This window comes from Cavia porcellus, unplaced genomic scaffold (genome assembly GCF_034190915.1).
Source record: "Cavia porcellus strain 051 isolate PalLab524CR breed Dunkin Hartley unplaced genomic scaffold, mCavPor4.1 scaffold_26, whole genome shotgun sequence".
Lineage (NCBI taxonomy): Eukaryota > Metazoa > Chordata > Mammalia > Rodentia > Caviidae > Cavia > Cavia porcellus.
Window position 1 is genome coordinate 55,190,167 of NW_026947509.1, and position 27,044 is coordinate 55,217,210.

The window sequence follows — 27,044 nt, forward strand, 5'->3', positions numbered from 1 at the left end:
GGGAAAATGAAAAGGCACAAAGATAGTTGCAGATCTAGCACAAAGATGAGTTCAGATTCTGCGGGCAGTTGAGTAGGAGGAGATGTCCCTTAGCAGAGACACTGGAAGATGAGCGTATCAAATTAGGGAGCACCGAAGGCAGCCCCCCAGGCAGAGAAATGGGGACGTGACAGGAATCCAGGTAGGCGCATCTCGGTTGCCTAGTAACCTAGCTGACCACTCATTCCTTCCCTTCATTGCGCTTTAACGACAGTTACATAACTAAGAACTTGTTTCATTTACCAAACTATAAGCTCTAGAATGGCAGGTCCTCCTGTATTTCATCCACCACTCTCTCTAGCACAGAGCAAGAACTCGTTATTTCTTAGCGAAAAGAACGCACGAAGGTCCCACTGGATAGAGCCATGAGTTTGGAAAAGGAAGAGGCATCCACAGACAAGTAGAAACAAAGAATGCCGCTGGGAGATGATTACGATGAGCTATGATGGGATCTGTGAAATGACTAGACCGGAAGGGTAGAGTTGGTTCTAGGACAGCCGTAGGGAACAGCTGGGACAAACCTGAGGAACTACAGCTAAGACCTGTAGGAGGTACTTCTAGGGCTCGGCTGTGAGAGGCGGGGCGGTTGCATCACGCATGAGCAAACTCAGCCTCCGTACCCCCACCCTTGCGCGTGCGTGCGCGTGCACGCGAGTCCGGAGCGGAAATGGCGCCGCGGGGCCGCGCGTCCGGGCGGCGAGCGGAAGTGGGTGTGAGGCCGGAAGTGGCCGGCTAGAGCCGGGGGCTGGGCGGGGACCGGGCTTGTCGGTGAGGCGGCAGTGGCGGCGGCGGCGGCGGCGGCTTGGCAGGCGGGTTCAGGCTTCAGGGGCCAGGTCGGTCGGGTAGTGAGTGTCTCCACAGTCACTGCGTGCGCGGGGAAGCGCGCGTCTACCCCTTCTCCCTATCCCGTTCCCTCTTCCCCTTCTTCCCTAACCTCCTACCCCACCCAGCCCCCCTCCTCAGGGGCAGCGGTACCGCTCCATCCATCCTTCCCTCCTTTGCCTACCCTCACCCACCCTCGTTTCTCCTTCCCCTGCCCGGGGCAGCCGCCGCCATGATCCTGCTGGAGGTGAACAACCGCATCATCGAAGAGACGCTCGCGCTCAAGTTCGAGAACGCGGCTGCTGGGTGAGCGCGCGCCCGGGTTGGGGGTAGCAGGGGAGGCAGAGTTGACCCTCACTAGTCCGGGGTGTGGTCCAGCCCCCTCACACCTGGGGGTGAGCGCAGAGGGGCCTCGCAAGGTGTTAGGGGCTCCTCTGGCGAGGTAGTCGTGGGAGGCAGTTGGGCGCCGTGGGGTGAGGGGCAGAGATGCGTGGGGAGAGGCTCAGAGACGGGATGCGGAAGCAGTGAGGGGACAACAGCGTGCGTGCAAAAGGACGGGAGACCTGCGGGACTTTAAGGCACCTGGGGCCGGAACTCGGCGGGGGGGAGCCTACTACCTTCTGGGGCAAGAAGGGACCACTCCCCTCTGTATTCCTCTTCCTCGTTAGGAACCTGAAGGTAGCCCTTTTAGATCGGGTCCGAAGGACTTTTCGGGAATTCCCAAGCCTGCCAGTGGGAAGAAGATAGACCCAGATCACCCCTGACATTATTTCCCACCCCCACCTCTTCTAGAAGGAGCAGGAGGCAAGACGGAAAGCACACTAATCTTGCAGACAAGAAGTCGATCTCCCTAGCTTCCTTTCCCCAAACCCTACTGCAAGAAAACTAGCCATCTTGTTAGATATTTTCTGAAGCATGGCGAATAAACCCTTCATCCACACTCTTCCTTATCTCTCTTCTGTGATTCTATAGCTTTTCCCCCACCCTGTAGCTTTTATCTGGTCGTTTTCTTTTAGAGTGTTATACAAACGCCTAGTCTGTGATTTTTTTTTTTTAATGTGAAAATTGCAGCCTCCAGAATCTATGAAGATCTTACTTAGAAAACCTTTTTTTAAAATATTGGCCATTTTAAAGGTGGGCTTGTGACATACTCCAAGGCAACCTTCCCTGTCAAGCACGCAAAGAGAACCTGCTTTGTCAAAGCTGCTTTGCCTTTCTAATATATTTAAAACATGAGCAAAGAAATTGGGTTTTAGCTTCAAATTTTTGGTGACCTGTGGCTAATCCCTTTGCCTCATTTCCCATCTGTTATGGGATGGAACCTCACATCTTGGTTTCACAGTTAGGAAATAAGTGCAAACTGCTTCTGGGGAACTGGGAACTAGAAATGCTTGGAGGCCTACAGAAGGGAGAGGGTTGATAGAAGGGAAATTCTAAATGGTCATAATGACTCGTGGCTTGCAAGCATTAAAAAAAAAAGTACTAACCCACCACTGGAGTTGCGTTTTGTGCCCTTTTATAAAAGTATTGTGTACTTTTATAGGGTCATAGATTTTTATCTGTTAAGACAGAGCCTTACTTTCCTTGAAGTAGTGCATGCCAGGGTCAGCACTGTTTCCTGTCAGAACTGCAGTTGCTTGTATTTTAGTCTGACTTCTCTTAGCCTCCTGCCAGTTTCTTTGCATTTTAATTATTCATGTGAATCGGCCCAGGGTCTTATTTTCGGTGTTTGCTCTGTACTTTTTTGAGCAGTGTAGCACATAGGAGGAAGTTGAATTAACTTCTGCATTTTTCACAACTGATCTTAATACAATCTCAAGCCCAGACTGGTAAAGAATGAGACCTGGGTGGTTATGAGCTGATCTACAGGATAAATGGTTGTGTATTTTCAAGTAGAGACATGCCTTTTAATGTAGGAGTAGTGTCACATTTATTTTGTGATTCCAAAATGTAGCATGTTATTGAGAACTGTATGTAGCTCTGTTTGTTTTTTTTTTTTGGGGGGGGGGGTTACTAAGGATTGAACTCATGACTTTCCCTGGCCAGGCAGGCACTTATGCCCCTGAGCTATATCCCCAGCCCCAGTATTTTTCTTTATAAAACTCTAATTTAAAAGAGCAGATAGTGGGGTGTGATGGTATCTGCCTGTGATACTAGCACTCAGGAGGCTGAGGCAGGAAAATTGCTGTGACTTCAGAGGCAGCCTGAACTACCTAGCAAGACTTGTCTAAAAAATAAAAATAAAAAAGAATCTAACCATTTCAGGGAGATTAAAATAAGATCTCAAGTTTGGAAGGCTTCAATTATAATTTCCAGGACATTTTTTTCCAAGATACTGTTGTGAGGTTGTATGTTGGGCAAGGTAGTAAATGTCCTTTGTTCTTACCCATCTCCCCTGTAAAATGTGACTTTTAATAAATGGGCTCCAAACATTCTGCTGCAGATTATTTTGAAAGTCTTAGAAAAGAGACCAGGATACCATGCCTAGTAGGAAGGGCTTTTCTGGGATTGCAGTAATCCACCCAACAGAATTCTGATTCTTGAGTTAAGTGTTGAGTTTCCAGGAATACCAGTAAAGTAAGGCAGCAGAGAGGTTAGGTCTTGTTTACCAAGGCACTTGCCTACACCAGAACTTAAGCAAGGATGAGCAGTGTAATCATAAATGTCTATGGGATTCTACTGTGCTCAGCACCAGAGAACAGTAGAAAAAGGCTTGAAAGCCTGTTCACAAAGTTAGGGAGGAGTTAAGGGAAGAGCTGTGTTGGGGTGGAGATCAGACTGGAAAGGAAGGGTGTAGCTTGGAGGAGAAACCCTGGAGATTTGAAAGGCTTTGCCAGTGTGGGAGCCTGCTGGGAGAGGTCAGCTCCTTCCTGGTTTTTGCACTTCTCAGACAGTAAACTGGAGAAATTGTGGTTCAGGGCAGCCTTTCCCAGACACGTCTTCAGCTGTGTGATAGTATAGCCACTGGCTACGGGTGGCTAGTTGAACTTAAAATTTGAAGTGTAGCAAAGTTAAAACTGAGTTCAGTTATACTACTCTCATTGCTAGTGCTTGATAGCCACATGTAGCTCTAAGCTGCTGTACTTGAACAGTACAGATGTAGAGTAAGTATTTCATTACAGAAAGTTCTACTGAAAATGAAAGCATGAGATAGTCTCTCATTTCCATTTTTTTTTTTTTTTTTTTTTTTTTTTGTAGATGCTAGGGATTGAACCAGGGCCTTGTACATGCTAGGCAAACACTTTACCACTAAGCTATATCCCAGCCCTCAGGAAATAATCTTAAAATTAATTTGTGGTATATACTTAAGAATACAGTTACCTTAATTTTCCTTTTCAGGTTGATTTTTTTTTTTAATGATGTCTCTCAGATCATGGTGCTGGATTTTTTGCCCATGACATCCTACTGAAAGTCTAAACTTCCTTCTGGATAAAGCAGTTTTGTCATCTAAATAGTATTAAAAATATATATTTGTTCACAATAATCTTTTAATTTGGAGGCAGTTCCAACAAAGTTTAAGGTTTATTCCAAACAAATTCACTTGTTCCTACCACACTCTTGGAAAGTGGTTTATTGGAACTATCCATATACGTATCTCACAAAGGGATAATTATTAGTAAATTTTCTTCCCCACAGCCTTCAAACAAAATGCGACTGATTAAAAAGCTAGAGCCAAAGCTGCAAATAACATCATGTACAGGTCTTACCGGCATCACTGCCTTTTCCTTTAGGAATTCTCACCCAGGCCCCCAATTAAAGCAAAAATATTCTGACAAATTAATTGAAATTTATCGTTATTCTATACACACTAAGAACCCTTTCAGCCTTGGAAGCAAAGCTGTCAGCTTAGCTGGAGTCTGAGTCCAGAACTGAGGAAATGTTATCAGGTGCAAATTGCCGTTGATTTTAAGTGCCTGCTGGCTCCGCCGCCACCGCCTGTGCATATTGTGGAGAGCTGTGGTTCTGTGAGGGGGAGTGAGCTCAGTAAGTAAGCAGTGCCAGTTGGGGTGGGTGAGGACTGTGGGAGGAGAAATTTGAGAAAGAAATAAGTTAAATCTTGCTGATACCTTGTTCTCATTCCCAAATGAGCCTGTGTGACAAATAAATAGATCCTTTTTACAAGTGAGAAAACTTCTAGGGACCTTAGGGATCATTGGGGAGGGTGTTGACATTAAAACTACTATATATTAAGGACATCACTAGGCTTCTCTCGCTGTGATTGTTGACCTCCTTTATCATATGGCACAGACAAAATATGATTGTATTTGTCACTTTTGGTTAAATGGTCCACCCTAAAGATCATGTCCTGGCTGCTTCAAGGATGGAGTTGGGGGTCATTATCACAGCTTATCTGTAATTTAGTCATGAAACACTAGTTGGGAAACTTTGCTGTACATTTCTGGTTTCATGACAGCCTTGTGGAGTGGGTGTTTAATTCCCATTTTACAGAGAAGAACTTGAAGCTCTGCCACATTTGAGTAACATACATCACCCTGAATCTTCAAACTCTGAAGAGTTTGCTTTTTCCTATAGTCATCGTGGATCTGAAATGCTAACAAATTGAGGAAGAGTGAATAATTTCATCTTTTGGCCTATTAAATGCTGTCTGTCCTTGGGCCAGGGATTTCACTCAGTGGCCTGAGCCCCTGCCTGTAGGCACAGGCCATGAGTTCAATCCCTGGTACCAAAAAAAAATGTACTGTCTTTTCCCCCCGAAACAGTTCTGCCATGATATAAAACCTCAGAATTGTGTTAACATGTGGCTTACCAGCACTGACATATTCAGATGTGATCCTGGTGGTGGTGTGTTTCATATTCTGCAGCCTCCTTGTTGGAGCACAGAGTTCTCTGACCACTGACTCTCAGCTGACTTCTCGTAGTCTTCTTTGGCCTAATGCTGTTCTTAGCAGCCTCTCTCTGCCTAACTTTTGCTGCAGCCACAAATAGTGAACTAAAATATTAATGACTATGATTTGACAGATACTCCTAAGGCAGTAAACCACATGGGATTGATCTCAGCGACTTTTCCCAGTGAGGAACTCTGCTCAGGCTACTTTATGCCTCAAAGTCAGAAGTTGGGAGTCAGCTGTTTATAGCTTGGAACCCCAAGGTTTTTTATGTGTAGTTGATTTTTCTCAGATGTGTTGATGAAGTGAGAATAAAAAGCTCAGCTCTTCTTTAACTGAGTTAAAGCCTAAAGATTAAAAAAAAAACATGTAGCCACCTCGTAAGTGATGCAGTGTAAATTTTATAAGCTGACTCTTCAACACAGCTAACTTTCCCCAGGAGTATGAATATGAAAAAATATATTTATTTATTTCAGGGCTTCCTTCCCTTGGTCTTAATATTTTATGCAAGTAGACCACACATTACTCTTGACATTTCTTTGTTCTGTATTCTTGTTTTCTAGAGATGTGGAGTAGTTGTTGGCCTTCATTTACTTGGTTTTCTGGCCACAGTTCCCAAGTAAAAGCTTAGAAGCAGTTTAAATTTTCATTTACGTCTATGTCTTTTCTGATTTCTCATCAGGCCACTTGATGCTTCCATTTGTAGAAATAGGTACCCCAGCGTGCACTTTCTAAATCACATGTGGACAGCTTTGAAGGAGCAGGTGGAAATTTGTATATGATTCATATGGGTCGTTTTATTTTGTTTTGTTTTGTTTTCTAGCAGAACTAGCATATGCTTAGGAGAAGCCAGTTTCCTTAAAGGATATTGCTTAGCTTCTGCATTAGCTTTTTAACAGTCATGAAAGATATTGTGTGTTCCAGCGGCGTAAGTGCCTGCCTTGCAAGCAGACAGTCATGAGTTCTATCCCTGGTACCAATAAAAAGGAAAAAGACCAAAAAAAAAAAAAAAAAGATAGGTACTTAGGAGAGGTCTTGAACAAGTGGGACAAAAATAAATGTGGAAATGTGTACATTTTGTCTGCTAGTCCATAAAACAAAGTAGGATCATTTGAGTTAACAGGTAGCTAGCTAAAGCAATAAAATGTTCATATATTTCTCACCATTGGCCTTGAGAGGGAGAAAAAGATGTAAGGTAGTTTTTCATTGGGGGGGTTAATTTACCATCATTATTTATAGGCATAGGATGTGTGTCATGCTTTCTAGGTAGTAACTCAAGTTTTATGAGGTTTGTAGGGTCATCAGAATTGTCCCGTTTTGTAGAAAAAGAGATGAGAAAAATGAAAGTGTAAGGATGTTATATTTCTCCAAAAATGTGAGCCTGTTGAAAAAGCTAAAATTGGAAAGCAGGTGTCCTGATCATTCACAATAATTTCACAGTGTTATTTTCTGCTACATTTTCTATGTAAGTACTGAGCTGGGATTTCAAAACAAAACTAAGGTAGTGTCAGAGAGAGGAATGAGTGCTTTAGAGGTGTAAGGAGGAGGCCAAGATGTGTAGGAAGACCCAGGGAGTCTTTGAAACAGAACAGAGCTTGCTGCTTTGTTTTATAGACCAAAGCATCCTTTCACTGAGGCAGATTGAAAACCCTGTGATTATACTTAGGCTTTTTCTTGGCGAACGTGTTACTTTCATCTCTACTGTCTGTGAAGGATGCATTGATAAAAGGTCATGTTTTGTGGTTCCCACATACATACATGTGTGTGTTCTTGAGGAATTCAAATTAAAAATGAACAATAACTATGGCAAGAAAGTCAACAGGATGTGAAAATCAAAAGCCATGGGTATTCTTATCTTCTTGTTTGAGCAAGTCCAAAGGTTGAGGCATATGAGAAAATGAATTGTGTGCTCTCTTCAACAATGAGACTAAGATTTATGCAGAACAGGCTGTTTTAAGTAAAGCTGGGGACCCTTTCCAAGTCCCTTGAGGACAAGCAGCGATAATTTTCTTAACTAAGGACCTTTTTTGTTTGTTTCACAGAAACAAACCGGAAGCAGTAGAAGTGACATTTGCCGGTAAGTGTCTTTATCTCAACCCTATTAAGAGAAACTACACTAAACAAAATAAAACTTTAGATTTTTTATTTATTAGTAAATGTGCATAGTATATAATGGTTACATTCCTCGTGGGAAGTTTGTACATGTGTGTCACACATCTTGATTCCTTTTAGAAAATAAAGCTTATGATTGTCAAGTCTGTTGAGGTCTTAGATAACCATTTCATGTATTTAATCGACTGACATTGGACTTCAAGTTTGTTAAACTACGTAAGGTTACCTGCTGGTATCGTAGGAGTTTGGGTTTTATTTTGTTGTATAAAGTAAGGTCTTTTTACTGTGGAAGTACTACAGTATTATCATCTAGTGGCCATCGTCTTACTTCAGTAGGGAAATAGGAATGTGCTACAGAGCCCTGTTGAAGTCAGAGAGGTTGCTGCTTGTCTCCTGCTAAGATTTGGGTATTGATAAGTGTCACTTGGTATGTGAAGTCTGAGGAATTACATAGCCACCCACCCATGGAGAGCTTAGCTAAATGACCCTAGAAGACTTCTGCAGCTCTGAAGGGCCATCTGACTGTCCTGGTCCCGCCTACCAACTAGCAGCATCATGTTTCCCTTCCAGATCCCTGTGTGACGTCACTCAGCTGCAAGCTGCAGAGAGTACATAGATCTAGAAAAAAGAAAGGACATAGATTGAATCTGTCAGCTGCATAGGACAGGAAGAAAAGCCCTGAAGGGGAAAGGTATATAGATTAGAAGACACTGAAAAGATGACTGTATGCAACCAGCTATGGTGGTACACACCTATAATCCCAGCTCTCAGGAGGCTGAGGCAGGGGGAGTCACCACAAGCTTGAGGTCAGCCATATAGCAATTCTGTCTCTAAATAAATAACTGCATGCCATGTGCAGATCCTAATTCCAATAAGATAATATTTACAGCCACATGCCGTGAGACAATAGAGAATATTTGAACAGTTGACTGAATATATGACGTTGAGAAATTGTTTTTAAAATTAAGCATGACAGTAGCATTGCGCTTGTTCGCTAAAGTCTCATGGTTATGTTTGCTAAAGTCTTGTTGAGCCAAGCGTGGTAGCACCAGCCTGTGGTACATAGCTTTCTTTATTTCCCATGGATCAAATGGATGAAGTCCAGGTTTTGCTTCAAAATAAATAATTGGGGCCGGACATGGTGGCACATCTGTAATCCCAGCACTTGGGAGGCTGAAGCAGGAGGATCACTGCAAGTTTGAGGCCAAACTTGCCTACAGAGTAAGTTCAAGGCCAACCTACACTGCATAGTAAAACTGTGTCTCAAAAAAAAAAAACCATGGGTAAAGGACATAAATAAAACAAGACTGGACACATGTTGCTAATTGTTGAAACTGCATCATAGGAATAGGAGTCAGTTATTCTGCTCTTTCTTTTTGGGGGTTGGAGGAAGAGTACCGGGAATTGAACTCAAAACCTTGTGCTTACCAGGCAGGTGCTTGTGCTGCCGTTGCTAAATCCCCAACTCCTATACTGCTCTTCTTGCTTTCATTCATGTTTGTAACTTTGGAAAAGACCAGAGAGGTGGGCACTGAGCAATTTGACCCCGTTGCTTTGGTGGACTTCCCATATGAATTTAAAATAAATGTCATTTGACTTGCATGCTTTCTTACCAAAGGTCTTCGTCGTCTGCTCTAAGGTCTGCTTGAGTATTCTCCATTCCTATGGTAAGCAGTCTTGTTTGCTTTCCTCACAGATTTCGATGGGGTCCTCTATCATATTTCAAATCCTAATGGAGACAAAACAAAAGTGATGGTCAGTATTTCTTTGAAATTCTACAAGGAACTTCAGGCACATGGTGCTGATGAGGTAAGCACCACTCATCTTCCTTGGGGCTGCTTTCTTCCTCACAGCTTGGCAGCTTGCAGGCATCAGAACTGCATGGCATAAGTCACTTCTACCCACCCACAGGCACCGGCCGCACTGCACAGCCTGCTCGTAGGACCACAGGCTGTTGACCTTGTTGCTTATAGTAATGCAGAGAAATGTGTTTCTCGGAAAAGATTTTGGCCCTTGGCTTGCTTACTCTTTGACTTGGCTAAATAAAAATGTCCTTTAACCAAAGTTTTAATAACCTTGTCAATACCTTAAAGAGATTTTTTTTCAAATTATACAAGCTACCAGAAGTTTTTATAAACAATCAAAAATAGTTCAGCTCTCCAAAAACAGAGCAAAGATCACTTTGTTAACCAGTACAAAAATAGCTCTTGTAAGAATGAGACAGGTTCTATTCTATTTTTATATCATTGTCCAGGAAGGTATGTAGTTTATGACTTGCTTAAATATCATCTTAAGTTTCTCTCTGTGTAAGTTTAGGCATGAATAATTCCCCTTTAAATTTTTTAAGCTCTTTGGAGTTGACCTCATTAAATATCTCTTCTTCCTTATAACTGCTTAAGGGGAAATAAAAGGAAATGTGCAGGTCTTTTAAGATTCTTTTTGGGTTTTTTGTACCGAGAATTGAACTCATGACCTCTTACTTGCCAGGCAGGGACTATACAGCTGAGCTATATCCTTGACTTCCTTTTAGATTCTTGATGTCCGTGCCTTATGCACTGGCTTCTTTTGACAGCCAAAGCAGCAGGTTTGGTTCCTGTGGAACTATATTTGCTCTGGAGAGGGCCATTTATGGAAGAATGAAAATGCTCTTACACCAGAATGCGTACGTTGTGGTTGGGTCTCAAAGCAGGAAGTATGACTCAGTTCCTGAATCAGTTTTCAGATATCTTAGTTTTAACAAACTAAACTGTCCTTAATCTGTTCAGTGAAGACACAACCTTTTCTTTTTTTCTGCAAAGCATAGTAACTATTGAATAATTTTGTAATAGATCAAAGACTGTTGGTAAAGGAATATGATCAAAAGCTTGAGAATATATTTATATAAAACTAAAATTTTTCTTAACAAAACACCAAAAGCCAGGATCTTTTATGAGTTAAACAAAATCTGCAGGAGGAAGACCAAGTCTTTTTATGAAGTTTATTAAGGATTATTATATAAAAGTAGGAAACTGTCTACCAGATAAAAAGCATAAGAAGACAAGAACTGTGAAAGCACCCTTGCTTTAGTTAAACTTTAAAATATCTGCCTGGAAAGTGTTAATATTTGGACAACTAAAAAGTAGTGTAATTATTCTTCCTAAACATTCCTCTTTAAAAATCTAGGTGTAGTAATAGTCTCTGGAAGGCAAAAATGTCAATTAGATTTTCTTTTTCTTTTATCTCTTTTCTTTTTCCTTCTCTATCTCTTTGTGTCTGTCTGTCTGTCTCTCTCTTTCTCAGACAGAACACAGCTTCTCATGCTAGCCAAATGCTCCACTGAGCTGCATCCCAGCCTGGAACTAGATTTCTTTTCCATTCTGTGCCTTGCTTACATTGCAACTTGAACACATTGCTAAGGGTCAAAGAGCCAACTGCATGTGGGTGGAGTAACAGTCACAGTGTCGGAGCATGGTGAGCACTAAATGGCTCTCTGCCTTGGTTAAACAGTGACCAGCCTGTGATAACCACAGGAAGGAAGCTTGTTACCGTCGCATGTACCTTTTTTTTTTTTTTTTTTTTTTTTTTTTTTTTTTTTAAAGACAAACCGCATCTGTGGCTGGATTTAGCAGGTCTGATAGTGGTGAGTGATAGCTTGCTTCCACCCTTTAACCTGGTAGCCAGTTGGGAAAAGGGGGCACACGTTTGTATGTGAGTCATGTAGAAGTGTTGACTGGTTATGCCAAAGGTAGATAACAATTGTTTTATGTGATAGAAGTTTGGCGCTGAGTACATCATAGATCACAGACTATGAGCCTAGTAAGCTTGTAATTAAACTATAGTGACTGTGATTTCTCCCACATCAGATTTCTGCTTTCTCCAAGTACCAAGACTGTATGCAGTACAAAATTGTAGCTCAGAGATTGCATGCTAGTTAAAATTCTTTGGGTATGCTTGTTGCTTTTTTCTTCCCCCAAACGTTTTAGGAGAAGTGGTATATGTGACACCTGAAGGTCAAGTATCTGTGTGCCACCCACAAACTGTGTGGCCTTAAACCCTCCCCCTCATTTCCTCTTTAAGAGATCCTTCACTGTGCTTGTATGATCACCAACTAGGAACTATATATGACATTACTTAGTTTTGCTTTGCTGTAAATATGTGCAATTACAGATTATTCATGCTTTGTGATCCACACTATTATTCAGAATTTTGCAGATTAGGAGTTTGTTCCAGCTGTAGAAAATGATTAAATATGTGGAATATTAGGAAATTACTATTCAGTGACTATTTGCAGGTCACTACTTAAGGTGTTTCCAAAGAATACTTTAGAATGCGTGCCAGGTAGGATATAACTCAGTGGTAGCGTGCTTGCCTATCGTATGTGAGGCCCAAGAATGGGTTGTGGGGCAAGAATGTCACTGTTGGCTAAATGGTTTATTCCTTTATTGTCTGTTTGCTTTTTAATACTATCTAGAGAGTCCACTTAAAGTAAGATGAGTAGAAAAGCATTGATGTTCCTTCAATGGTTATTGCATGTCACTCTGGCACTGAGTTCACAGGAGTGTTAGAAACTGAGTAGATACTTAGAGGCAAACTCCGCAGCCGATTACTCTGTTAAGTATACCACTGAGTTTAGTATATTGACCTTAGTGTTTTGAGACAGTGTCTTTGAGACAGTCCAGGGTGACCTTGTCCTTCAGTCCTTCTGCTTCAACCTCCTATGTCGGGATTACAGGTATGCACCACCACCCCTGATATCGGATTCAGTTTCTGTGGAATGCTGATGGCATCTTCCATTCCACATCAGAAGCTTGTAATTAGAGTTAGTTAGTAAATAAGCCATGTCTGTGTTGTGACTCTTAAACATGCAAAGACTGCTATATGCCAAAACCCTTATTGGGTGGTTGAAGACTTTAATGTAGTATTTACTTTAGTAAATTCTAGCTTCAAATAACTGCATTTCTCTGCTTTATGTGTCTCATAACATTTAAGTCAGAACTATTTTCTCCGCAAGTCTACTTCTTGAAGCAGATGTATCAGTTGTGCAGATATCACTGGCAGTCACATTAACTGTGAAAGCATAAGATGTAAGGGACTCTCGGAGTTGCCATCTACTTCAAATGACTGGAAAGTAGCCAGCAATAAATACTGGTTTTAAGAAAAGGCCAGGTAGAATGCCCAAGTTCTTTGGACCCACCAGTATGAATAGCTGCCTGAGGTGTCATTATCCATTGTCCTTTGCGTCAAAATTTGAAGCTGGTGACAATAAACTAAGTAATTTAAAAGTATACCAGATTGTTAGGTTAACAGAAATTATTTCCCACCAACCCCACTTTTATATTCGTTCACTTTGATCAGTGTTACATTAAAATGAATAATCAGTTCCCTTGGATTTGTCTACCTTCAGTTCCCTTGAAAGATGACTGAGTACAGTGCAAGATTTGAAAGAACAGAACATTGGAGTGATGTAGTCAGGTCAGGTCTTTGAAAGACAACTCCCAAAATAACCTTTCAGTGCAAATCCAGTTCTCTGGGGGACCTGTTACATGATTTAGCTGCATCTGCTTCCCCTTTGGGTTTCCCATCCACCAAAGGAGAGAAGAACACTTGACTTAGGAAGGGCTTGGCAAGTGCCATATGCTTCAGCAAATTACGCAATTACTGTAGCCTTTGGATTAACTTTTTGTTTCCTTCCTAGTTATTAAAGAGGGTGTACGGAAGTTTCTTGGTAAATCCAGAATCAGGTATGTAGTAATGTGACCAACTGTAGAATGATGTAGAAAGAAACATTTCCTGTTGTATTATGGTTTTTCTAGCTAAAGAATTTCATTTAAATATTATTTTATATTACTCATTTTACAGATACTTCTGCAAAAGCCTAGTTTCCACTTCTATGCTCTCTGTAAAAATAGCCTTCAAGGGGCTCTGCTTTGTCCAGTGTGGTACAGTAAGGTGTACTGAATTGATGTGTCTTTGATTTCCTGAGACAGGGTCTTGCTGTGTAGATTGGGATGGTCTTGAACTCATGTAGCCCAGGCTGGCATCAAACTTGGCAATCCTCCTGCCTCAGCCTCCCAAGTGCTGGGACTATAGGGATGAGGCATCACACCCAGATACAGTGGCTCATGCATGTAATATCAGCACTCTGGGATGCTGAAGCAGAAGAATCGCAGGTTTGAGTCCAGTTTTGGTAGCTCATCAAGACTCTGTCTCAAAAAGGGCTGGGAGTGTAGCTCAGTTACAGGGCCTGGATTCAATCTCCAGTACCACTCCCTCCAAAAAAAAAAAAAATGGGGAAATGTAGCTCTGTGCAGAGGCCTTGGAGGTGAAGTGGGAGGGCTGAACAGCATTTTCACCCCTTAGATACAGGGGTTTGTCTCAGCTTTCTGAGTTATTTAGCACGGTCCCAAGGTGAGAGTGAAGCACAAACATTTGAACATAATAGCTCAAATATTGTTATTTTGGTACCTTGACTTCCTGTTCTTCAGGGAAGAAAGGCCATCTGTAAATCTTACTCTTATCAGCAGTAACTTGGGTTTGGTTTCTTAGCTCATCTCCTGTATTTCTGTGCACTGAAGCAAAGTAAAAAAGAAAGGCACCTTTGGGAAATACCTTGGTACTGGGAGTATCCATAAATGGAAGCATTGACAGCAGGCAAATAAAGAACACTAATATGTTGGCCTCCAAATTGATGGTACAGCTGTATCACAGAAATAGACACCAAGATAAATAACAGTACACTTTTAGAGAAATTGAGCATTTGAGAAGAATACAGAAACAGCAGATCATGCACAGATGCTGGAACTCTTGGGCATGCTCATCACACCAAGATCCTAAAATGGAGCTTATGTGTCTGTCCCCCATCTTCCACCTGCACTAAGTATTGCCAGATGACAGGCCCTGAGTTCATACAAGTGTGAAGTACAAAAGAATGAAGCCTCCCCCTCCCTTTTTTGGTGTTGGGAGTGGTACTGGGTATTGAACCCAGGGCCTTCATGCTGAGCTACATCTTGAGCCCTTTTTATTTATTGAGACAAAGCCTGACCAAGTCACTGAAGTGCCCATTCCAAGCTTGAACTTGGCAGTTCTCTTGCCTTAGCCTCTCAACATGTGCAACCATGCTTGGCTTTCTTTTTTATGGGTTTACTTACACACATTTGGAAAACTCAGGCAACAGCCATACTAAATTGTTAATTTTCTTCATCCTCACTATGGCCTAGTTTTATCAGAAATCTTACTTGAAGTCAGATTTTAACTGTAGCTTTATTTTATTTGCCTCCTTAGTCCTAGCTCTCAACTCTAAGGAATTTTCTTTTTTTATCTCATATTTTTGTAGTCTATTTGCTTACCTAGTTGTAAGTACCCAAATTACAATAGTGATTAAAGTTATTTTGGACCTCAAATGGTGCTAAGCTTACTTAGAACAAAGATTTAGGCAGATCATGCTTTTGAAGAAAGGTAGAGCAATAAAAGCATAGATCTTAGGAATGTTCTTGTAGGGGGAATAGTATAAATGTTTGGAATATTCAAAAGTATGGGATTCATATAGTTCTGATAAAGTTATTCCTTTCATTCCTAGAATGTGAGATGATCCTTGGTGATATCAGATATTATTGCAGAACATCTATAGGTGTTTGTGCACTTGATTGTACAGTCATGTGTTCCCAGCCATTTTCTTAGAATCCATAGATGACATGCTGTAGGGGGCAGAATGGATTAATGGTCAGCACACTTGTTCTTCAGTCTTTTTGTCTCCTGTGTTGCTGACCTGCAGTATTCCGTACATTGTGCATGACCATTAGCCTTCACACTGAGCTACGTTTCTAGCTGTTTTTATTTTGAGACGGGTCTTTCAAAGTTGTCCAGACTGGGCTTGAGTTTGTAATCCTACTTTCTCAGCCTCCCACAGCACTGAGATTACAGATACGTGCCACCATGCGGGATTTGTGTGTCGTTTTAAAGTTTGTAACCGTCTCCCTCATTTGCCCCCTTTTTTAAACAAATGAGGGAATTGTAGAGGTTATGCAGCTTTCCTAGATCTCAAGGCCATGAAGCCAGGATTTAGACCCAGTTCTGTTCGACTCAGAGTAGAGTGGCATACACCTGTGTGTCATGCTACGTTCAGTAAGTCACTGCTTATTTGAACAGAAGGTAACTTTACCTGATCTGCTTTCTCCAAAGAATTGTTACAGAGATCAAATGAGGTAAAATGTTCAAAAACACTTTGAAAAATTACAGTATTTGACAAATAAAAACTGTTAGAGATTCCTGAATCATACACTTGGGTTTTCTACTGTACCTCTTTTCACAAAGGGCTTGCAGTGCCATGACAGGGAGTGTATTTTATTATCAGAAAGCTACCTAGCTGCTGACCATCTTGGTGTAGTAGATCATCAAAGGAAAGTGTTGAGATTCATATTGTAGCTGGATGTGATATGTAGTCCCTCACACAGCTGTGTTCTGGAACACTAAATTTTTAGTCAAAGTTCCCAGATTGTTACTTTTCCCCATTCTGTATTTTTGGTTAATTGTCTTAAGTATTGATTTGAATTTTTGTCTGTCATTTGTTAATTAGTTCTAATTAACAGAAACTTTGTAAGAATATTTACAGAATTTTTACAGTATTTACAGAAACTTTGTAAGAATAAAGTTTTTTTGAGTTTTTTAGTTGTTTTGTTTTTTGGCTTTTTTAAGGCAGGGTTTCACTGCACTTCAGATTGGCCTTGAACTCACTTTGTAGGCCAGCCTGGTCTCCAACTCACAGCAAATCTCCTGCCTCAGCCTCCTGAGTGCTGGGATTAGAGATGTGCACACCACGCTTGGCTTTTTATTCTTGAGACGGTCTCAACATGTAGTTCAGGCTGGCCTTGAACTCACTTACGTAGCTCAGGCTGGCTCAAACTTGCAGCAATACTCCAACATCAGCCTCCTGAGTGCTGGGATACAGATGTGTACCATCGCACCCAGCAAGAATGAAGATTTTATTTTACCTTTATGAAATAGAAATGGAAAACCTTCTACCTGGGTAAAAAGTACAGATATTAAAACAAAGGAAAGCCTCATCAGACCCTGAAAAGTTGATACAACTGCTGATTTTTTTCCTCCCTCCAGGGTACAATGTCTCTTTGCTATACGACCTTGAGAATCTGCCTGCATCTAAGGATTCCATCGTGCATCAGGCTGGCATGTTGAAGCGAAATTGTTTTGCCTCTGTCTTTGAGAAATATTTCCAATTCCAAGAAGAGGGCAAGGAAGGAGAGAACAGGGCAGTTATCCATTATAGGGATGATGAAACCATGTGAGTATAGAAGGTGGTCCTAAAGCCTGAAAGAAGCTGTCACACTGGTGCTTTGAGGAGGAAACACTGTAATCATCCCTTAAACGTGATTATGTGGGTGCCCATAGAAGCTTTGGTCATAAAAGTTTTTATGCCATAATGTAGATAACAGGAAAATAGAGCACTTCTAATCTCCTGATATTCAGAGTTGACATGCAATTAAAAAGAAAATAGAACCACTGTTCCAATTTCTTCCTACTGCCCATCTGCCCACCCCCCAAAAAAGAAAGCAGATAGCCTGTATCAGTCAGCAGAGGCAGACAAGAGTTACTGCAGATTTCGTATAACAAGTGAAATTTTTAAGCGCTACAAGAATCATTAACTTGGGTGAGATGTTTAGCTCAGCAGCGTAAGTGCCTGCATGGCAAATGTGAGGTCATGGATTCGGTCCCCGGAACCAAAAAAAAGAATCACCAACTCAGTCCAGGAATGTAACATAGTGGTACGGCACCTGCCTGACAGGTACAGGGTCATGAGTTTGATTCCTGGTAACAAAACAAACAAGAATCACTAACTCAAGATTCCAATTCACTTTTGGTAGTTTCCACCTTTTGCTGCTTAGGGTATATTTATTACACTGACTTTGATGGCCTCACATGCTAGTAGAGACTAGCTGTCATGGTACTCCAGTGTTTTATGGATTGAGGGACACATTATTCTTTCGCTTCTCTTGTGGGTGAAGTTACTGACAATACCCTGTTCTGATTCTGTGCTCACTTTCCTGAGTTTTGTTCCCTGCAGGTATGTTGAATCTAAAAAGGACAGAGTCACAGTAGTCTTCAGCACGGTGTTTAAAGATGACGACGATGTGGTCATTGGAAAGGTGTTTATGCAGGTATGGAGTGGACATTGTAGGGGAAACCATGGCATGGTTTATACCAAAATATGCATGAGTATAGGAAAGAGAAACAACAACTCTGTTGATGTTGAAACTTCTTGAAACCTCTACCAAAGAGTTTGGTGAATACCCTGGCCTCTGATCCAAAGCTTGGTCATGTTTGCTCTCTTGTGTTTCCTGAGGTCTCTAGCAAGGTCTGCTCCTGGCTGATTTAGTCCTAAGATCTTTTAAGAATGGACTGGATCAGAATCTTAAGTGGTAGATAATGCCTGGTCATGTTTGCTCTCTTGTGTTTCCTGAGGTCTCTAGCAAGGTCTGCTCCCGGCTGATTTAGTCCTAAGATCTTTTAAAAATGGACTGGATCAGAATCTTAAGTGGTAGATAATGCCTTAGAAGATAGGACTAGTGTCCGACAGGAGGGACACAGGCAGAGTTTGAGTGCAGCACCTCCCTCTAGAGAAGCTCGTCTGGGACAGAGAGTGACAGGGCTCAGCAGCACACTGTCATTGGGTTGTTGGTGCCGCTGGACCTGGGCCATTGTACACCTGTCATGGCTGTATCATGGTGGCATACCCAGCTTTAGGACATGAGAGATACTGGTCAGGTATACAAGCTATATGAAGGCTGATTTTTCTTCTGAGATGTCTTGTTCAAAATCTAGTACAGTGGTTAAATGTTTTTAGACTTGAGTACTTTCATTCTGTTCCTTGGCAAGATAACGAAATTTTAAAATTCTGAAACAGTTTTTTTGCCAAGTAGATGTGAAGCACAGTGGTGCTTAATGTGGGATATGTATACGTAGCCTTCTGGAGGCTGGGGTGTGTGTGTGTAAAATCAAACTCAGGATCTCACACTTGCCAGGCAGACACTGTGCTGCTGACCTATATCCTCAGCCTATAGCCTTCTAAATGGCTAACAAAATCTTCAAAAATGGTATCTTCAGTTGGATTGAGCACTAATGGCTTTTTGTGTTTTGGCTAATTGATCAGAAATGCTAGTTTGGGAGTCCCTTTGCATAAAAACTGGAATATTGACACTTAAAAGCCTTTGGTAGTACTGAACTTTGTGGAAGTGTGTGTATACATACCCCTTGAGTCCTAAAAGTAAGCTTCTAAGACAAGTATTTTATGTATTTTTATTGTAAAATTGACAGGGGAATTAAAAATGCAGTAGCTTAGAAATCGGGCTAAATCTAGTCTGGCGAACTAATTATAAAAGTTATGAATATATATTTAGATGAGGCTGGGATTTCTTTCTTTCTTTCTTTCTTTCTTTCTTTCTTTCTTTCTTTCTTTCTTTCTTTCAACCAATCTTGTTCCATTTTATTCCAGGAAATATCTTAACTCATTTTTAAGCTTTAAATAAAGCTTATTGGAGATATTTTTCCTTAAAAGAATCCTGTGAGGTTTTTGTTGTTGAGTTTTATTTTGTTTTGCATATGAAGTTACACTTCTCTCAGTTTCACTGTGGCAGGGTTCTTACCTGACAAGGAGAGCAAAACCTCTTCTGTGTTTTTCGCACTGCCATGTTCCTCATGAGTGACCATTCTGCCAGTGTGCAAGCTATATGATGTCTAGGAATGTAAAAGATTGGGGTCAGAAAATCATCTGCGACCCTTTCCAAATTCAGCTATTTTGTTGGAAATGACCATAGAAACTGCACTTCTGCTGTGTCTTCCCAAAGATAAGTCATCTTGAGTTTTTATCTGGACCTAGAATTTTTAAGTTGCTGGGTGAAAGGAAAAAAATGGCTGTCAGAAGGTTGTGACCTGGGAACAATGTGAACTTCCTCATGGCCACTAATAGGCTTGCTGTGGGCCACTATGGCCAGCACACATCCAGCCTGATGAGGGCGCAAGGCCTGCTTGTGGAACTTGGCAGGCAGACTGAGGGTGCTTCTGCCTTTGGGGAAATGCAGACAAGAAATTCCATTCCCCTACTCAAGCAGGTATCCTACTCCTGGGCACTGGCATGTGCCAACCAAGTACTGCAAGAAGTCTGATAGGCACCATCATTTGAGTACTCATTCTTTGAAAAAACAACAGGACCAACAGTTACTCTTCTGGAGATTAGATTGTGATGAACTAGATTCTTTCCATAGTGTAAGAGCTGGTCTGTAACTGAAGAGAGTGAAGTGTAAACCATTGGTTTCTTTATAGCAGGAGCAAGGTAGTTGTAAAGGTGCTATTTTGAGGGTCCTTTCTACTTGTTTACATCTGTGATTATGTCTGTAGCTTCTTCCCTGAGCACTTAAAATAATTTTGATAAATGTTGCCAGATTCTTCTCCATAGGGTATTGTAGTATTTTCTCTCCAGCTGACTGACAGTGGATGAGTGCTCATTTCCCCAGAGTAGACTGACAAGTGTGTGGATTTCTGCTGTTCTGATAGGTTAAAAAATGACAACTATGGCCTCTTACACATAAGAACAAAACGTCTTTCCTTATGATAAAAGCCATTTGAGCCAGGCCTGTGATCCCAGCAATTACTCAGCAGTACTCAGGAGGCTGAGGCAGGAGGATCAAGACCAGCCTGGGCTACATAATTCAAAGCAAGCCTGAACCATATAGCAAGACCCTGTCTCAAGAAAACAAAGCAAAAGCCATTTATTTTTCTTTTCCTGTTATGTATCTATGCCCTTTATTCATTTCTCTATTGGGTCATTGGCCTCAGTTCTTTAGAAGCTAAGGAAGATTAGCCCTGCGTCAGTGATGAGAGTTGTTGTTTTATTATTTTGGACTGTATTTTAAAGAATTTTGTCTCCACAGTGAAAATTTATTTTTAGAGCATTAAATTGTCAGCTTTCTCTTTTATGTTTTTAGATGGTGAGTCATAGTTAGGAAGCCCTTCCTAATCTTCAGATTATATAGAAATATACTTATGTTATTTGCCTAGTATTTTTACTACTTTGTATTTTTACATATAAGTCTCATATCTGTTTGGAGTTTCTGCTGGTCTGTGATTTGAAAGATGTATCCACCTATTGTTAAGCACTCTCTAATCTCTTCCTTTTCAACCCGAAGTGCTCTGAGGACAGCCAGTGCTCATAGTAGTTCAGGGTTGGTGCAGTTGTTTTTAGCCACCACTGGTCCAGAGGGCTACAGGTCACACCACGTAGGACAAACCCCCTACATAGCATAAGTAGGCTCTTACACCATCTTTTGTTTTGTCTCTGTAGGAGTTCAAGGAAGGGCGCAGAGCCAGCCACACGGCCCCGCAGGTTCTCTTCAGCCACAGGGAACCTCCACTGGAGCTGAAAGACACGGATGCCGCTGTGGGCGACAACATTGGCTACATCACTTTTGGTGAGCAGGGTGCAGTGGCCCCTCCTGAGGCCTTCGTGAGTTCATGTGGTAGAAGGCCTTGATCTGGACAGGGTTCACATTTTAAGGTAGACAAAAGCGGGCAAAGCAACTTCTGCTGTTGCCACTGCTGGTAACTGGGAGAGTGTCACGGGCTGCTGATTATAGAGAGGAGGTCAGGTGCTATTTTCGTGCAGTAATCATTCTTTTCTCTCTCTGTTCTTAAATCTTGAAGGGATAGAGGGTGATGTGAAGATTTAGGGATAGGCCACATCAGCATTGCTAAAGCAGCTTCGTGCAGTTCTCAGTCATTTGACATTTCTTGGTTTCTTGCTTCTAAGCCTGAGCATGATTCACTTACTCTTTTCTACAGAAGAAACGCAAATCCTGCCCTCCTTCATTTGCTTCAGCTTCATGAGCTGGCTGATGATAACCACTGACAGCTCATTCACACACTGCACTGAGTGCATCTGAAATACCTCTTTTCATGAAGTTTTACTTACCTTTGAGCAGAGGGTACAGCTGCTTAGCAGTGTTGCATGTTTTATTGTGTTTCATTAAATCTAAGCTGTACAATTTCTCCTTACATGATTATCCTTGAATTTGAGTGCATCTTACAACTCATGACACGTGAGTTTAATTGGAGGCATTCTCTCCGTGACACATGAAATCCTGGTAAACGGATAGTCACATACACTGTAGTTTTTGAAATGCCTTTATCTCCTGTCAGTGTTTATTTCCTTTCTTGCCCTTCCTTCTGGCCAGTCCTTTTCTGAAAGGCAAAACTTTAGAGAACTCAGGGGTCTTGCTGATAGAGTTGGGCCCAAGGAAAAAAGATGTAGGTCTGAGTTAGGGTCAGCGACAGAATGGTGGCTGCACAGATCTAGAACCCAACCCCAACCAGAGCACCTCTTCCTGCTTAGCTTATCAAGCAGACTCAGGGCTGAGTGTGGTAGTGCACAACCTGTAATCCCAGCACTCTGAGACAGAGGCAGGAAGATCATGGATTCGAGGCCAGCTGCTCAGTGAGTTGAAGGTCAGCATGAACTACACCACGGGACCCCGGTCTCCAAAAGGAAAAGAAGCAGTTGAGATTCTTCCGCCCTGATGTTTGGTTTTCACAGCAAGAGTGTGGGCTGTCCTTTGGAATCTGGTTTCTGCTTCAGTCCCAAGGACCCCAGTTGGCAGCTTGTTTCCTAAGCCTTTAGTTTCTGAAATGGGGTCTTATTGGATAATCCAGGCTGACCTCAAATTCATAGCTATCCTGTCTCTACCTCCCAAGTGCTGGGATTACAGGAGTACACCACCATGCTGGGCCCTAAGGCTGATTTCTTGCAGCAGCTGTTTCCTGGACAGCCAATTAGTGTCACCCTGTGGTCCACTGACCTGCAGCGGCAGAGCTGAAATGTGTATGGCAGACAGGGAATAGATTTCAGCTTGCAAGCCACAGAATCCTGACCTGGAATAAGGGCCCAGAGGCATAACTTACTTTTAGGTCACAAACGCCTCTGCACTGTTTGGCGCCACCTTGGCTGTACTGGGTACAGAGCCTGGGTATACTGAGTCAGAAACAGGGAAGTGTGCCGTAGCCTGCTATTCTTCCAGCCTTGGACATGTGTGCTGCCTCCTGACACCTTACTTGTTCCTCTGACTCAGTGCTGTTCCCCCGTCACACCAACGCCAGTGCCCGAGACAATACCATCAACCTGATTCACACGTTCCGGGACTACCTGCACTACCACATCAAGTGCTCCAAGGTAAGGGGTGTCACGGCTCAGGCCTTGCTGCTGATAGGACTCTTAGAGGACTCTTTAAAGTGAATAGTTCCAAAGGCTTCAAGAAAGCATCTCTCCAACTGGGGTATGGCTCAGTGGTAGAATTTGCCTTGCCATGTGTGAAGCCCTGGGTTTGATCCCTCACACCCCAAATGAAAAAGAAACCATCTCTGTCCCAAAGCAGAGGAGCATATGTCTTGAGTTGCCGCACTGCTTGCTTCCCTGCCTGGCCTGGGTCCATTCCTGGGTATCATCTCCTAAACTGTCCCAATGGCTTCTAATGAAAGCAAAGCTGTCTTTGTGCTTGCTTCAGTGCCTGCTGTGTTTACCTCCAGGCCTATATCCACACACGTATGCGGGCAAAAACATCAGACTTCCTCAAGGTGCTGAACCGTGCACGCCCAGATGCCGAGAAAAAAGAAATGAAAACAATCACGTAAGTAGATCAGGACCTTTGCCCTCTTCCGAGCCCGGTGAGAAGAGTGCAGCAGGGGTGGTCACCTGGCGCTGTGGGGGCCTGGGTAGTGCTGCACAGAGGCCAGCAGGACTCAACCCAGAGCTACCAGACAGAGTGCACATGGGACTCACAGGTCTTGGTTCTCATTATAGAGTTTCCACATCTTTGTAAGCCATGAGAATGGCAGCTGTGAAAAACAAAGAGACTGTCTCACCAAGAAGCTGGCCCTCAGGCTTGAGGTGGTCAGCCCTGTCCTTCAGGTGTTCCTGAAGAATGGAGTAATTTAAGGGCGTGGAGCGGTGTGAAGAGACCTAGAGCCACTCCTAAGGGCTCTTCTCCCAGCCTGCTGCTCATTGGGAAGGTGGTGAGAAGAGGGAGGCTGCATTTGTCATGGTGGAGACAATGAGCAGAGCTGTAAACAGCATGGCTCTTCGGGCAGGAGAGGCTGGCACAGTGTAGGACACAAATAGTTCAGTCTCTGGGACAGGTGCCAAATCCTGATTCCCTTCCTGGTGACACTTGGGCAGACTTGTTCTGAGGATAAAGCAGTCGGTGCTTATCTGCTATCTTAGTGCCTGCTGAGTTAGGTCTTGGGGTAAACCAGGCATCTCTCACTCCTCCCAACTACTGCTTTGCCAATACCTTTGCTCTCAGGAAAACTTTTGGTAAGTGTGGTGGCTTTATGTCCTTTCTGTGGCGTGTGAGGCCCTTTCTGTCACCTGTAGTTTCTGCTGCTATTGAGAGGATGAGAATGTCCAACTGAATGCTGACCAGGGTCTGAGGGCTTCTGGCCATAGTAACATCAGGTATTAACACAGAACTGTTGAAGGCACCCCTGACTTTGAGCAGAGGCTTTTTGTTACGAGCTCTACGCTGTCCCCAGAGCCTCACTATGGTGATTCAGCCTTAGCTAGGTCCTCTGCTTAAGAGGTGTGTCATGTGATAACATGGCAGTATCAGTTCTTCTCCACAGTCACTTTGGGGTCCAGGAGAGAGAGAGCAGTTCTGGGGAGCCCCGGGGTAAACTGGCAGGTACTGCAGCCAGTGAAAGGCTTCGCAGCCAGTCAGAGCCAGAGAGGCCAGGCATAGTGACATGTACCTCTAGTCTCCATACTCCATGGGCAAAAGCAGAAGGATTGCTTGAGCCTAGGACTTAAAGGCCAGACTGGGCATCATCAAAAAAACAAGGGTGGAAGAAAGACTTAAAAAAAAATGCAAGCCAGGTATGGTGCCGCACACCTATTAACCTAGCACTGGGAAGGCTGAGCAGGAGAATCACTGCAAGTTGGAGACCAGCCTGGATTCCATAGTGAGTTCAAGACCAGCCTGAACTACACAGCAAGACCTTGTCTCCAAAAACAAAAACATGCAGGGAGGCCAGGCATTTAAATAGTTCCGGGGCTCCCTGCACTACCTTTGTCCTCTGCTGCTTGTCTGTTCAGGAGGGCAGTTTGTGTGAAGAAAGGATGAGTCCTTGAAATAACCGAGTTGGTCAGAGGATGCATGCTAGGTCTTAGCGGCAGCTTTGCCTTTTGTTCCTTGACCTTTTTGGTGGGTTTGGGTCCCAGAAAGGAGACGAGGCAAACCGTATCCACCCTGAAACCTGATCATGCTACTGCTGGTGAATGCAGTGGCTTGGCCACAGCCGAAACACAAGGTCCCTGCACAGTGGAGCAGGAGTCTGGAGGTGGGCGGGCGAAGTAAGGTAGCAGCCAGCTATGAGGAGCAGGCCTGACCAAGAGTCACAGTCCCTGGTTGCCTAGCTGCTCATCTGGGCATCAAGTAACCAAATAACAGTTTGCCTGGGAGGTGGGTGAGATGTTGGGGTCAGGAAGAACTCAGAGTCCTTGTGTTCCTCTGCTTCCCCTAGTCTTCAGATCTCAAGTGTGGGCTGCTTTGTCACATCCATAGGTGCCGGTGACAGGCTCTGTGTCGGAACTTCACTTCTGAGGAGAGGGGTGGGCAAGATACCACAGTCTAGGTGCCTGGCATTTGGCCAGGGTGTCATCACCATGTGGCAACAGAAATACCTTTAACCATGGAAGTTTTAAAAATTACTTTGACTCTCCTGCCCCGTGCTGAAAGGTTAAGAAATTGTTCTTTGGGAGCCCTGGAAGGGATTGGCTGGGTCAGAGGAGCCTGCACTGGCTAATTGAGTGGTGCTGGGCAGATGGTTGAGTGCAGTCCAAAATTGAGCTCTCTATCTGAGCTGTCTAGGTGCTGGACCCTGTCTGCTGGGCGGGTGTACTGATGTCCTCGTGGGCTTATCTGGTGCCCCAAAGTAGTCCGTGGGAAGGAAGGTGGGGAGAGCTAATTCTTGGCCATGCCCTGTGGTTTCAGGCCTCTGTTAAGGAATCTCTGTTGGCTCCTCTGCCTTGGAGTCCCTTCAGAGATGTGACCCCTAGTCCCGAGGAGTGCAAAGAAAGGACAGCCAGAACCCAACCGTCACTCTTATTACTCTCTGCTTTGAAGGGGGAAGACATTTGCATCCCGCTAACTCTTGGGAACAGGGGAAGAAGTGTTGGCGACTGAAGGCTGGACCGCTTGCTGCTGGATAATCGTGGCCCTTCACGTTGCACCTCTCCAGGTTCTAAGAGATTCTCCGTTTGGGTTCCATTTTGTACGAGTTTGGAAAATAATCTGCAGAAACGAGCTGTGCTTGCAAGGACTTCATAGTTCCCAGGAATTAAAAAAAAGGAATTCCACTTGATCAACTTAATTCCTTTTCTTTATGTTCCCACCCTCACTCCCCTTCCCTCCCACCCTCTTTTTCCAAGCTGTTTCGCTTTGCAGTATGTTACTGGTAATGAATTGCAGAATAATGCAATCTTAACTTGTTTTCTCCTAAATATTTGAGTTCAGAACTCCTGTATCTAAAGAAATACGGTTGGGGTCATTAATAAAGAAAATCTTTCTATCTTAAATAAGAATTTGCTGGGTTTCTGGACTGAGAAGAGGAAAGAGTAAAGGCTGACCCTCATTGCCCTAGGACCTGCAGACCCAAGCTAACCCTTTAGTGTGGATCCTGGCTCCCTGCTGCTGAGGACAGCTCGCCAGCGGGCTGTGAACATGGACATGAGTCCTGGGAACTTGGTCTCTGACACAGCCTAGCTGTTGGAGTGTAAAGGAGCTCCAGGATAGCAATGGGTGGATTCAAGTGTTTTCTGGGTTTTAGTCATCCCTCGGTATAGCGTTTCCTAAAGTGTCTTCCATGGTGTATGTGGTTTTCCAAAACATTTGTGGGTATTCAGGTTTGGATCTAATACAGACTGGCTGGTCACAGTTCTTTTCTTACGTATTCCCAAAAGATTGACCGTCTGCGAAGCTGCCCTTGGGAAGTGTCTGCCTCACAGGTAGGTCACTGTCTCCTAGCAGGACACAGTTCCGAAAATGAAATTGATGTAAAAACTTACTAAGGAATCACGCAGAGAATGTGGAGGCATCTGAAATGATCTGAGGTGGTCCTAACAATTGCTGCCTTCCTGCTTTCCTTCCTTTGTTCTGCTCTGGGCAAGATTTTATTTCCTAAATTTTTGATTTT

General features: G+C 43.1%; 1 protein-coding gene across 2 annotated transcripts; it reads left to right on the plus strand.

Annotated features, from left to right (window-relative positions):
- Positions 1 to 714: 714 nt before the first annotated feature.
- On the plus strand, positions 715 to 26,433 carry Arpc2 (actin related protein 2/3 complex subunit 2). 2 transcript variants are annotated; one of them, XM_003462069.5, is made up of 11 exons: positions 715 to 872; positions 1,086 to 1,167; positions 7,751 to 7,785; positions 9,517 to 9,629; positions 13,495 to 13,540; positions 16,908 to 17,094; positions 17,875 to 17,968; positions 21,148 to 21,274; positions 22,928 to 23,028; positions 23,382 to 23,482; positions 25,976 to 26,433. In XM_003462069.5, exons 2-11 carry the CDS (start codon positions 1,094 to 1,096, stop codon positions 25,998 to 26,000), a joined length of 903 nt encoding a protein of 300 aa, XP_003462117.1. In that variant the 5' UTR covers positions 715 to 872; positions 1,086 to 1,093; the 3' UTR covers positions 26,001 to 26,433. The 2 variants fall into 2 exon arrangements, with proteins under 2 accessions (XP_003462117.1, XP_005000063.1); XM_005000006.4 differs by having other exon boundaries at positions 794 to 1,167.
- The last annotated feature ends 611 nt before the right edge of the window (positions 26,434 to 27,044 follow it).

Excerpts from the sequence above, each read along its gene's own strand:
- Arpc2 (XM_003462069.5), top strand. The coding sequence starts at position 1,094 with ATGATCCTGCTGGAGGTGAACAACCGCATCATCGAAGAGACGCTCGCG. Across the intron at positions 1,168-7,750 it reads TTCGAGAACGCGGCTGCTGG|AAACAAACCGGAAGCAGTAG; the intron begins GTGAGCGCGCGC and ends TTTGTTTCACAG. Across the intron at positions 17,969-21,147 it reads TTGGAAAGGTGTTTATGCAG|GAGTTCAAGGAAGGGCGCAG; the intron begins GTATGGAGTGGA and ends TTGTCTCTGTAG.